Below are 12893 nucleotides of genomic sequence, written 5' to 3' on the forward strand. Positions count from 1 at the left end.
CTTGCCATGTCACCCTACACACAGCCACCCCTCAGACACAAGCAGAGGTTGCATAGTTACCTGCTAGTTACCATGAGATGATGGAGAGAACAAGCCAGGATAAAATTTGGGACTAGCATTAATATGCCAGGCCCAACTAGTTAGTAGTGCTTAGCAAAGATTGGTTGCAGGATGGATACACCCAATAATGTTCTTGATAACTGAAGAAAATTAGCATATAGTGCCCTTGCATTACCCCCCAGCTATGAAGTGAATAGAGCAGAGTAATATGAGCACATATGTGTAAAGATAACTTGCATGCCAATACATAAGCATCTGAGTTACATTGCCCAGATTAAATCATAAGCTGCCAATGCAAAAGTATAGCTCATAAGCTGCAACTACTCAAACAAGATTAGATCTTCATAATTCTGAGAAAAGATGGGCGGTGATACCAGAAACCAAGACAAGTTGTAGCATTTAAGCTAAGTTGCCGGGTGTAGTGTTATTTGTCTCCATTCTTAAGACAAGATCCTTCCAAGTATCCCCTGAACAAGACATCAGAAAGATAGTATTAATCACAGGGAGTGGACACCTCTTGTGGAACAAAATTTAAAGACGAACTTCAAGATAATGAAACATGCAGTTACATATAGAAAGATGAGCTGGCAAAATTACCCTTGGGAAATTGGTGACATAATTAAGCGCCCAGCAGAGCACAAGTAGTGCAGCAACAACTACAAAAAGGGAAACCAGATCTTGTATGCAAAGATATAAAAGCAGCAAATGGGCATACAAAAGAGAAACTGCAAGAGATCAGAATCGTAAATGGAACATTAAGCGGATAAAATCCGATGGTTTGACGTACAGACTGGAACCAACCCTGAATTGTTTACAGGTATGGTCCATGCTGTTGGTTTCTTTACGAAGAACAGAGAATTAGATTGATGTCATCAGGAAAGGCAATGCAAGCAAAAAAAGATGAACGGGCAACAGAAAAAATAAATAGAAAGAATTCTCATGCCATTTCAACTTTGAAAGATGGCCAGTACAGAATGATCTTATACATCAGGAAGAGGCAAAGAGATATGCCATGTCCAGTTGTCCACAGGGAGCAACATGCTCATAGAAATAAAAGAAGAAATAAATTTACTCTGCCTTCTAGAAAAAATCATGCCATCTACAATACAACACTCTGTTAATATCTACTCTTGTCAGCGCCATTGCTTCGCAATCTCCTCATCAAGCATATGGGTGGCCTGCTGCCTGGACCTATCATCCAGGTTGGTATTGCTTGCCAATAAACTTCGTAGGGCTCGCAGTTCATCTGGGCTAGCTCTCTGGAAGAGCCCCCTCAGGACAATACTTGGTGGATTCTGAGGTAGGGTATGTTGATTACTAGTGGCAGCATGAGGCCTGTATCTCCAGTACTCTGTACAGATGCGATCTCTATCCCGAGCCTCAATTGCCTGTAAAGGATTAGGAAATAAGTTTACTGCAAAAATACCAGTGACCTATCGCTCCAACAAACTAACATAACTGGAAAAATCTTCAGCAGTGAATGCCAACTGAACCACTAAGTGCCATTCATGCAAATTAAGCAATCGTGAAAACTTAGCACCTGAACTGGGTTTATAGTTTTGACCATACATATCACCTACACTGTTTGTTAAGACATCTGTTTTTACGGAGAACACCAATAGGATTGTTTTATTAATAATAAAATATCATTTTATAAGAATATGTACAAAAAATTAAGGGATTGGCAAGTACAAGGTCAAGCCCCAAAGAAAGACACTACTGACAGGATTAGTGTTGAACTCATCCCTAATTATATGTGACTGCAGGAGCAAGCCTTTCTTAAAACCGGTCTACCAGGATAGGAAGCTGGGGATGACATTTTCAAAATAATGGTATTGGTCCTGAAATTAGTCAAGTGAATGCCAAGCACCAATGTCTCACCCGAACTATTTCTGGTGATAAGAGCCCAAACATTTCAAGACCATCGATAGATCCTGGAGGCTGCAGAGTAGGAACGTTAGGCCTTCCCATACTGAGTTGCCTCCGTATTTCCATGTTCAGCCTCTCTCTGACCATGTTCCAGCACTTGGTAGGCGACTCATTAATGAAAACTTCACCTGGGCAGTTCTCTACAGTAACCTGAAAATGCATCAAGTAAGTAAGATATCAACGATGCTGAAGAAGAGGTACATAGTACAGTAGGCACAAAACTGGAATTTACCATAAATAGAGGTCCTTGCAACCCAGCGTCTAATATTTCGGAAAAGTAGTATGCCATTTGAATTGGATCCACGATGCTCCAGTATTTTACTCTGCTCCTAAATCCTGCATTTACAAAGAGATGGCATGTTAAGAAAAAGCACCAAAACAGATGAAACTGCCTAAGAAAGAAATCATATACGAAGAAATAATATGGATAATCCGTAACATTAATGGGTAAAGGCAGTAGTATATTCAAGAATAATAATAGAAATCCTCCAGCATCGACCAAAACTGAAAGAAGTATCAAACTATTAGCCAACGAACCTTTGGGGAAGATTGCTTGGCCTGAAGACCACATTCTCCCTGATAACACAGTACCAATTTCCAGAGGTTCAACAGAGCATTTGAATCGATGCACGACATTTGCTATGCGAGGACCCCTCTGTGGACCTCCATTCCTGGTGTGCATTTCCAGAGCAGGGTGTGCTATGGCAGATGGATGGGCATGTTGTGCTACGGCAGATGGATGGGCATGTTGTGGTGAGACAGATGGATGAGCATGTTGTGGTGAGACAGATGGATGGGCATGTTGTGCTGCGACAGATGGATGGGCATGTTGTGCTGCGACAGATGGATGCCCCCTGGCTCTAACCTCTACGGCAGATTGAGATTCAGGTTTTCTTTGAAACCATCCATTGTTTGGTTGCTGATTGAAAGTTAAATTTCCATGATGGGCACTGGCTGAAGGAAAACGCCCGTGTGGATTTTGAACACTAGAAGGGTCTATGGGAACAAAGACACTGCTTGATGCTTCCTGTGACACACTTGGTGTCCGTGAAACATTTTGGTTAAACTGCTGACTTGACACAGTACGGAGCTGGCTGTTGCCTTTCTCAAGCATTATTGTGGCATTAGTCTCTGGTGTTATAAGTGCATGATCCCTGTCCGAGTGACAGAGAGTTGCATTAGAGTCGGATGCAATCAACCTGTGAGAAGTGTTTGAGCTATCTAAACTGGGCTTCATGTTGGTTCCGTCATGAATCATAGTAGGTGACCTGTTATGATGCTCAACAAATGATGATCTATATTCTCCAGCTTGCAAAGAAGATTCTCTACTCGCCTTCAATACTGCCAAGCCATGCACACTTTTCGTGGATTCACTTGAAGTATTGAAGGGTCTTGTCACAACATTTGAAGAAAATGATTGGCTGGAAGAAACTGGTAAGACGGGTGCAGAGCTTTTCTGGTCTCCAAGCCCTCCATTATATTGCAATCTGTTAGTGTCATTGTTTGTTGGACAGGATGGCTCATCCTTCATGGAGGACTGCTTTGATGGTGAAACATTTCCCAGTTTCATCTGCTCTACAGAAGGGCAGGCATTGCTAGCCTCTGGGCTAGCTAAGCTTGGCATCTTATTTCCTTTATCTTTCTGTTCATTGCAAACAAGGGAAGGTACCAAGGATACTGTTGACGCCTGTGACATGTAGGACCTTCTTGGGCCATCAGTTGCTCTGCGAACAGTCTTGGAATCCTGGACCTTTTCTCTTTTGACACATGAGCTCAAACTTAAGCCAAGATCAGAGACACCCCATCTGTGAACAGCACTCAACTTGCCCCCCAAAGCATCAGCCAAGATATTAAGCTCATTGACATCATAGCGGAATAGGAAGAATCTTTTGTCCCAGTCACATGAGCAAAGCTGCTTTGCGTGTAACAGGCAAGCATACTTCTCTGGGCAGCATGGACAGCCAGAAGCAGAAAGATGCAAATCATAGTAGCAAAAAGCACACTCCCTATCAGTGGAATCAAACTCAGCATCCATTTTCCTAGATTGAGATGGAGAACATAGATTTTGTCTTTGCGCCAACTCCGTCTCAATTCGTGCCTAGACAGAGAAGTTGTAAAAATATAAGATTCCATTGAGTTTAACAAATTATAAATTATTATTGTCACTGTCATTTACCTTAAGTGATTTGCATATAGTGCTATCAGGTCCACATACACTTTTCCATCTCAAATTATCAGCAGTATTCCTCTTGAGGAATAGGATATCCCACTGAGCTCTGATTGCTTCTCTTGCAGCCCCCAACAACAGCTTATCATGGGAAACAGTTATTTTCCGAGATTGTTCACGATAAAGCTCTACAGCATTCTGTCCAACTGGCAACCAATCAATAGGTGCCACATTAACAGCTTCTGCACAATTGAAGCCACAATTGAACCCAGCATGGTACGCTCTCGGGAATGTCAGGACAAATTCGCCCTCACGCTGAACACAACGATATGCTTGAACTCCTTCAGATTTTAGCAGCGATGGTGAAAATTGAGTAACCTGCATGAGAAGTTGCAATTGTCACTAAAAGATCACATTACAAAAAGCAAAGGATACCTAGGACTAGGAGGGACTAGGTACCGGACTTTAAAGTAGTGAGGGTTCTAACACGAGGTGGCTAGACAACTATGTGTGGTGCTGCCTAAGCCCCTAGATGACTTCTCAAGAAACTACCTTACATACATGTTCTGTTAATGTGTTACCATGTTTTAGTGTTTTACAGAAGGAACAAATGGAAAGCTGAAAGTAGTGAGGGTTCTGACATGAGCTGGCTAGCCACCTATCTGTGGTGCTGCCTAGCCCCTAGATGACTTCTTAAGAAACAACCTTACATGCATGTTCTGCTAATGCGTTAGCATGTTTAGTGTTTTACACGAGGAACAAATGGAAGGCAGAAAGATTCCAGAGAAGCAATGCAAAAATTCCCCGATATAGGTAGTGATAGCAACTTTGAAACATAGTCAGAAAAGGATGGATAAAATACGGATCATAGAGCTTCTTGTACATCACGAAAAAATATTAAACTAATAATTGCCAGTCAAGAGAAAACACTCACCAGGTTGTGAAGCAAATCAGGTTGCTCCTCAAACAAGTCAGGTAGATGCTTCCTCATTGCAGACTCCAGATTCACAGCATCCTTTCCTGGAACTCCATACCACATCTTTGGGGCACCCCAATGCAAGTAGTTTAGCGAGTATAAATGATGATCTTCGACATGCTGTTTTAAACACAACATTGCAGAGTAATCTCAGGGTATGATCATATAGAACCAGCAGTGTAAACAACAAGCACAACTAGAACACGGTGATGAATTCATGATAGGCAAGCAACATCACAAGCTTCTTACCCAGCAGAATGATGAAAAGCACATGCCAACATACACCCAAGGCACCAGAACACCAGAGATGTCACCACCCTCAAAAGAAAGAACTGAGCCTTGTAGTCGAGGCAAGTTGTTTAGATTCCAGCCAGATTGTGCATACTTATCCTCAACATCTGATTTTGTCTCAGGAGGTAACTTTGGAAAGCCACTGCCAAAAGACCCTGTCTCCAAATCAGCGCCGTAGATCACCTACACGAAAATACACCTTCCAATAAGTTAAGAAGCAAAATGCAGGGCAAATAGCTCTAAGAACACTTGAGCACTTACAGCGGCTGAAAAGCAAGTGATGCGACTATGTAAGACTACATGTAATGATGCAAACCATGAACCATATACAGCACCACAACACACAACTTAAGTTGGAACTCTGAATAGCAATAATCCATGACACATATATCACACACTTATGATTTACAGCATGCAAATTTTCTGAAGTTCGAGTTGAGCAATGAACTGAAAAGAGCATATGTGTGCTTTGGTAAACAAAATCCAATACCTCTATCTCTTCTGTGGGACTTTCAACTATACGCCAATACTCGCCTTCAATATCTTCCACTGATGGTGGTGAATTCGTAGATGCATCTTTCTTAAAATACTGCTCGCTGAAGTAATCTGCATACTTCTGAAATTTCTGCAATGTGAGCTCAGGTCCAGGTTCAAATCCAAATCTCTTACTGTTTTCTTCTGGCTCTGAAAGCTTTCTCCGCTTCTTCATCATTCCACCTCTTGTGCTCTTTTTGGATGATGTACGGTTTTGAAGCTTGTCAACCTTTTGTACCCGTGTAGAAAATGTTGAGTTTTCCCACGTTCTCTTCTCTTTAAGAAGGCACGGCGGCTTCCACGAAGGTGGTGGAACAATACGGCAAATCCCATATGGTTCTGCTGTTGGCCGTATGCTCTCGATATATTTAAGGGTATCTTTGAATTCCTGATACACCAGAGGATATATCATAAGAATGGAGTATATAAAAATAAAAATTTAGCAAAGCAACAGTACTAGATAAAGCATGATACAGCAGTTAGCAACAAGATGTAAAGTACCTCCTCGGTAGGATGAAAGACAGGAGCCTCATCAAGAACAGGTCTCCGTGCACCAGCTGGATTCCAACTTGCAACAACCTGCATAATGTGATATCACATAAGCCACAATTTCATAAAAGTAAGACAGGAATTTGGCAATGAATATGAACCTTTTGACAGTCACTGCATGCCGCACATCCTCGAAAAACTCCTTTGGGTAACTGCTGTCTGCGTCTCACTAAACTTGTAGCCGCCTGCCAAAAGAATATTTCAATATTGTGAGAACGCATTAAAATCACACAGTAAACTTCAGTTGATCGGGGAACAAGAGTTTTAAATAAAACATTAGCAAGTGCAACCTTTTCTACTACTTCGACATCGGAATCTTCGTCTGACATATTGTCAAAGCGGCTGTAGTCTACTGGAGGCCTGTTCCGCAGCGACTGCCTACACGTATGGCTCCCGGAAGTACTGCAGTGTGTGTCGTTTCGGCTCTGAGCTGAATGGGGCTGGCCTTCCAGGGATTCAACATGTTTCTTGTCATTCTGAAATACTTGAGCAGGACTAGGATGAGCATCAGCAGGTTTGGCATCCTTCTGGGTTCCTTGCAATGCATATGCAGCAAACGGCCCAAATCCAGGTGGCGGTCCAAATCCAGGCGGGACTGAGGGTTCAGGATCGTCGCCGAGTGAGGTAGTTATGCACTCTGTTCCCATCATCACTGCATCAAAAGAAATACACTCGAATCAGGACATATGTTATCTCAGAAGGATCACAAATGTTTAAGCTGACCATACAAACAATGCCCACCAAGAACAAACCAAGGCAATAACCACACAGGAACTTCGCAGCTTTTAAAATAACAAAATCAGGGCGATGCACATATATACGCTTGCATCAAGTTGCTGTTGAGCGAGAAGCCCAGTCAAGCTCAAGTGTTGAACCAACCACACCATCATGAAAAATCCATTACTCATATCCAACAATAAGCCATCAGAGAGCTGCAGCTGCTGGCCACAACCAGCATTGCCGACGAGCAGAGAAACACAGGGCTGTTAACCCAGATCGGCCGCCGCAACAGACACGCAACATAGACCATAGCGACCCCATAATAGCAACAACTAAAACTCAATCTGTGGCTACTGATGGCTACCCACAGAGAGAGAGAGAGAGAGAGAGAGAGAGAGAGAGAGATCCTAATGCGTATTGCAAGCATACAACAATCGAAACAATCAACAGTTTATGCAGATTTATTTTCCAGAAAGCAACAGAAACCGGGTTAGTGTCTGGACGAGGGATGGGATCTGCCATCTGCCTCTCCAATTCCAACAGAAACAATATATAAACATGAAGCAAAAGCTAAAGCAGCTTGGAATCGAACAAACCCTAGGGAATCACCCAGATGGAGCAGCGGCCAGTGCGGGCTGGATGGTTAGCCCGTACCTGCCCGATTCGTCCGGAAGGGCCCCGATCCACCCCCCTTCAATCCAGATCGGGGAAGTGACTGGCCGGCCCGATTCGCCGAGAGACTCCGGCCGCGGGGGGCCGCCGGCCGGCGTGGTGGGCGGCGCGGCGCGCGGTGGAGGCCGGGCGGGGCGGGGACAGGGGGGAGGGGGGATGAGGTGAGGTGGGTAGTTGACAGGTGAGGGGGCGGTTCTCCCTGCCTTACCTCAACTCTGTCCGGAAAAAGATAATACGTGGGTATATAGTTGGGCACCACCACCACCATGGAAACTGGAGCGAGCTCCAAGAAATTTCCATGGCGGATTCTAGTCTAGCAACAAATCTACGCACAGTACATGCCAGATCTACTGCAGAGGACCCCTAATCCAGGCAGGGGAAAATAATAACCGTAAATAATAATAAATAAAATATGTACAAAAGCAAGGAAGGAAGATCCATCCCCCAATCCACCCAAGAAACTAAAATCAAGCAGGGCAAGGAGGGGGTGGGTCGATTTACCTACCAGGCTACCACCAGCTCGTTCTTGCTGTCTGTCAGGCCGGGTTCAGTGCTCGTTCATGGAGGTTCTTAGGTTCTCGGCTGGCACCAGAACCGGATCGATGAGGACGATGATGCCGAGTCCGGGGAGGAAAGGGAAGGAAACCCCGGAGCAGAGCAGGGTAGTTGTAATCAATTACCAGTTGTTGTTGTTGTTGTTGTTAGTTTTGTTGTGTTCTTTGCTTCGGTTTGGTTTGCTTTCCCTTCCCCAGCCACAAATCCTTTTGCTTGCTTGCTTGTTGTATGCTTGTTCCTCCGGGAGATAGGCAGAGAGGGGTCATTTATGGCAGCAACCAGCACATGTACAGAGAGGGGCTATCCTCTCCTCCCCTCCTCCTTGGTGGATTCCACCCACACAGCCTACAGGAAAGCCCACAGAAACCGAGACAAGTAGGCTTAGGCATTGTTCTTAAAAAAAAAGTAGGGTTGGGCATGTGTTGTGGTTGAGACTAGAACTCGACATGGATTGCCCGGCCCATTAACCTGGATTAGGTCGGTTTTGACATTTGGGCTGGGCTTATGTCTCATTTTTTAGTTGAAAAGGTAGTTTCGGTCGAGCTAGGGCTTCTCTTTTTCATGATTTTCGGCTGAGCTTACATGTGGAGGAACTGAATAGTGTCGTTTCAGCCGGCCTTTCTGGCTTCGGGCTTGTGTTTGGGCCAGGCTCGGTCTTGAAAAAGGAGTTACTTTTGGGCTTGGGCCGAGATCAGGCTTGGGTTTGAATGTCGGTCTTTTGCAAGTCCGGCCCAATACCCGGTCGGACCAATGACCAAGTTTAATTGTGACTACAATTGTAATTTGAGTTAATCGCGCAAAACCATGCATTCTTGGGCTGGGGTTTTCACATAACCACATGTTTTTGAAATAAATTCACAAAATCTAGGGTTCTTGCCTAGTTTCTCAGAGAGAACTCAAATCAACCGTTGTGTTTGCCACACGGCTAAGGCCCTATTTGGTTCAGCTTTTATCGACGGATTCCGCTGCCGCGCAGCAGAATCTAAACCAAAGGACGAACCCAGCAGAATCCGATTCCAGAAATCCGCTGCCAAAATCTGAACCAAAAGCGGAAGCAGCCCAGGACGTGCTTTCCAAAATCTGATTCCGTTGTGGGCCAAAATCTGAAAAAGCTGTATCAGCTGGTTTGCCAAATGACCTACATCTTTTTCACATCAGATTTTCCACAGTGTTTTTCCATAGCAGATTTTTCACAGCTGCTTTTAGAAATCCACAGCCGAACCAAACAGGGCCTAAATCAACGTGGTCAGTTCACTGCCACATCGATTTCCTTCTCCTCGCTCCTCCTATATCTCTTCCTTCTTCATGTAGACAATGTCGTCTAGGTATAATTGCTAACGGTTGGGCTTCTGTCATTCTGACTAGCTTCCCATAATGCTCCCTAGATTCTTCGTTGTCCTCCTTGCCTTTCTTCACTGGCACAAGTAGGGTTGGGCATGTGTTGTAATTGAGACTAGAAGTCTGGCATGGATAGCCCGGCCCCATTGACCTGGACTGGGCTAGGTCGGGCTTGACATTTGGGTTGGGCTTATATCTCATTTTCAACTTGAAAAGGGTAGTTTGGGTCGGGCTTGGGCTTCTCTTTTTCATGATTTTGGGTCGGGCTTACATGTGGAGGCATAAAAAATCAAAAAATCATGGGCTTTTGACAAATTTTTCAGAGAGAGCTAGAACCAATGGTGTTGTTGGTCTTAACTACGAAGCTGGCATCTTGGACCCACTTTGCCACTTGGGGCAGGTCAACGTGGTCAATTGACCGCCGCATGGCCTACACCAGTTTCTTCTCCTTCCTCCTCATATATCTTACAATGTCATCAAGGTACACCAGCCGACGCTTGGCGTCCAACGTCAGGAAGCGAATACAGTCAATAGCTAACATCGACTTCATCTCCCAGTTCGGCAAGACATAGCAATCTTGGGGGTTGTATGTCGGATTCAGGGCTCCGCAGACCCAAGAAAGATTCGAACTTTGGGGTGCGTGTGAAGAACTCAATCTCCCCAGCCTACCAACTCGACGCTCCCATAGCCTAACTCGATGAACGGGAAAGGAAAGGGACACTGCAGTTTACCCAGGTTCGGGACACCTCGCGGTGTAATACTCTACTTCTGCTTTGGGATGGATTGGCCTCGCGGTGGGCTGAGGATGAACTAGTATAGAGGAAGAACTACCTCAGGAGTTCTGTTCTTGTGTTGGTGTGAGCTGGTGGGGGTTCGGATCTCCTCCCCTTCTATGGTGGCTAACCTGTATTTTATAGTGGCCTTGATCCTCTTCCCCCAAAATGAAGGCGGAAAGGGATCCCACAACGGCCAAGTTTGGAGGGAGACAAATAGTACATCTTATCCTGACGAAAGGTGGTCTTCGCCTGCAAAGCTTCTGGTCATGATGTCGTGGTGGGCTCGGTGATGACCTCCGTCCTGGCGGTCTTGGTCTTTTAGCACGGGAATGGAAAACGTTGGCTGGTTCCTCGGGACTCCGCGCCTGCGCTTGCCTCCTTAGCACCAAAGAGGAAACCTGTTGTACTGCGCCCGTCTGGCCTTGGGCGTCATGACTTGCGTCACCTTAAGCTCATGAGGTGATCACCTGCATAGGAATCTCCGCTCCTCAGGAGCAGGCCTAGGGAGGCCGCTCCCTCTGGTGGTCTTGGCGTCGTCCCCCTCGCGAGGCTTGCCCCCCTGTGAGGGTCTTGCTTTGTCGATGCTGAAGATGGGCCGTACCAGGCTGTCGATGGAGCCACGTCATGGGCCGCAGGCAGGCAAGTCTGGGTGCCCTGGTTCCCAGAACGCCAACGTTATAGGTGACGTCGAGGGACACGAGGAGCATCACCTTGGATATGCCTGCTCATCGAAGAGAGTGGCGTACTACCACCAACAATCTCACGTCATGGAAAGACGACAAGGATTCAATGGGGCAACTTGAGGAAGAGGCGGGCTTGTGTTGAGTGGCATCGACGAATAATATTGATGGACAGAGCTAAGCTTGTCTACAACCATATTTGATGTGCAAAGAAGCGGATCAAAGTAATAGCCAAAGTCGTTTGAAAATTCATAACAAATTTATATGAACTCAAGAAAATGCAAATAACATACGAGAATGTTCAAAAAACATCACCCATATATGCTTCTCATTTTTATTCATGGAAAAATTATTGTGTAGGTTCTTTATGTTTAATAATGTTAATATAATTAATAACCTCGGGTAGTTTGACCAATATTTTTTCCTGAGTGCAAATGACATGCATATAAGGGTAATGTTTTTCTTTTTTGCGGAAATGGTAATGTTCCTCTAAATAATTTGATATCTTATTTGCATTTTTATCAGTTTATATGGATTTGCTATGAATTTTCAACGCATTGGTTAAACGGTTAAAGGGCACTTTTCATAAATTAGTCAATGTTTATTAATTTTGACTTAAGACAAAGGTAATATGGAGAGTAAATAAAAACGGTGGGTACATCATTTATAGCTATGACTGATACTGGACCCACTCGCCTGCACATTAATTATTCATTTTTTAGCAACCATTGATTATTCATTTAAATGGCGTGAGCTAAGGTACAAATAGGGTTGGGCCCGGGGGAGACTTAGGCCCTGTTTGTTTAAAAAGTCATAGGACTTTTTTTAGTCCCAATTAAAATGTCTCTAGTCCCTACCTGTTTGTTCCAGGGACTAAACATGAACTAGAGGATAATAAATGACATGCTAAAAAACCACGCTGCCCCTAATAATTAACTAGTACAGATTACATAATAATAACAACAGAAGAACCACTTGTTCATCGCCGATAGAAGTCCCAATTTGGCTCCTGAATGCACTCCGCCGCTAATAATTAACTAGTACAGATTACATAAATAATAACAACAGAAAAACCACTTGTTCATCACCGATAGAAGTCCCAGTTCGGCTCCTAAAAGACCATGTTGCCATGCATGTTGCCAGGCTTCCCAGGGCTCATCCGCATATAGAAGTCCCATGGCTTCTTATACACTTGTTCATAACAACCAAAACAACACTAGAGAGAGAGAGAGAATTTCTTATTTAACACTACCCTAAAATATGATGCCCTTTTTGACACTGGAAAAATATTTCTTCCCTATTTAACTTCAACTTTAAATTTTGTTCCCAATATAACACTTTCATCCATTTTCTGAGGTAACAGTGTTAAATGGCACATGAAATGACATTTTTTCTCTCAAACATCTATTTGATCTTTTTTTTTGCGGGGTATCTATCTGATCATTAGCTGGGGGTGCGCCCTCTCCTTTCTCTTGTATCTCTCTGGGTCCGCCCTCTCCTTTCCCTTGTATATCTTCTGATGTTTGTGCGTGAGTTCTTCCTGGATGCTACGTGCGTGTATGATGGGTGCGTGAGTTCCCCTTGCGATGCCTGCGTATGAGTGGGTCAGACGCATCGCAGCAGTCCAGATATTCTGGATCGTTGAT

The 12893-nt window shown here is 44.3% G+C and overlaps 1 protein-coding gene across 4 annotated transcripts; it reads right to left on the bottom strand.

Annotated features, from left to right (window-relative positions):
- Positions 1-981: 981 nt before the first annotated feature.
- Positions 982-8782, bottom strand: PKDM7D (Transcription factor jumonji (jmj) family protein / zinc finger (C5HC2 type) family protein). Of its 4 annotated transcripts, none has more exons than XM_048696085.2 (12): positions 8400-8782; positions 6797-7158; positions 6608-6691; positions 6459-6536; positions 5914-6345; positions 5382-5606; positions 5091-5252; positions 4166-4534; positions 2527-4087; positions 2222-2325; positions 1942-2139; positions 982-1448 (listed from the first exon to the last, which is right to left on the bottom strand). In XM_048696085.2, exons 2-12 carry the CDS (start codon positions 7154-7156, stop codon positions 1194-1196), a joined length of 3828 nt encoding a protein of 1275 aa, XP_048552042.1. In that variant the 5' UTR covers positions 7157-7158; positions 8400-8782; the 3' UTR covers positions 982-1193. The 4 variants fall into 4 exon arrangements, with proteins under 4 accessions (XP_048552042.1, XP_048552032.1, XP_048552025.1 ...); XM_048696075.2 differs by having other exon boundaries at positions 8404-8781; XM_048696068.2 differs by lacking the exon at positions 8400-8782 and adding an exon at positions 7881-8252.
- Between the last annotated feature and the right edge of the window lie 4111 nt (positions 8783-12893).

This window comes from Triticum urartu, chromosome 1A (genome assembly GCF_056163025.1).
Source record: "Triticum urartu cultivar PI428250 chromosome 1A, HENAU_Tu73, whole genome shotgun sequence".
Lineage (NCBI taxonomy): Eukaryota > Viridiplantae > Streptophyta > Magnoliopsida > Poales > Poaceae > Triticum > Triticum urartu.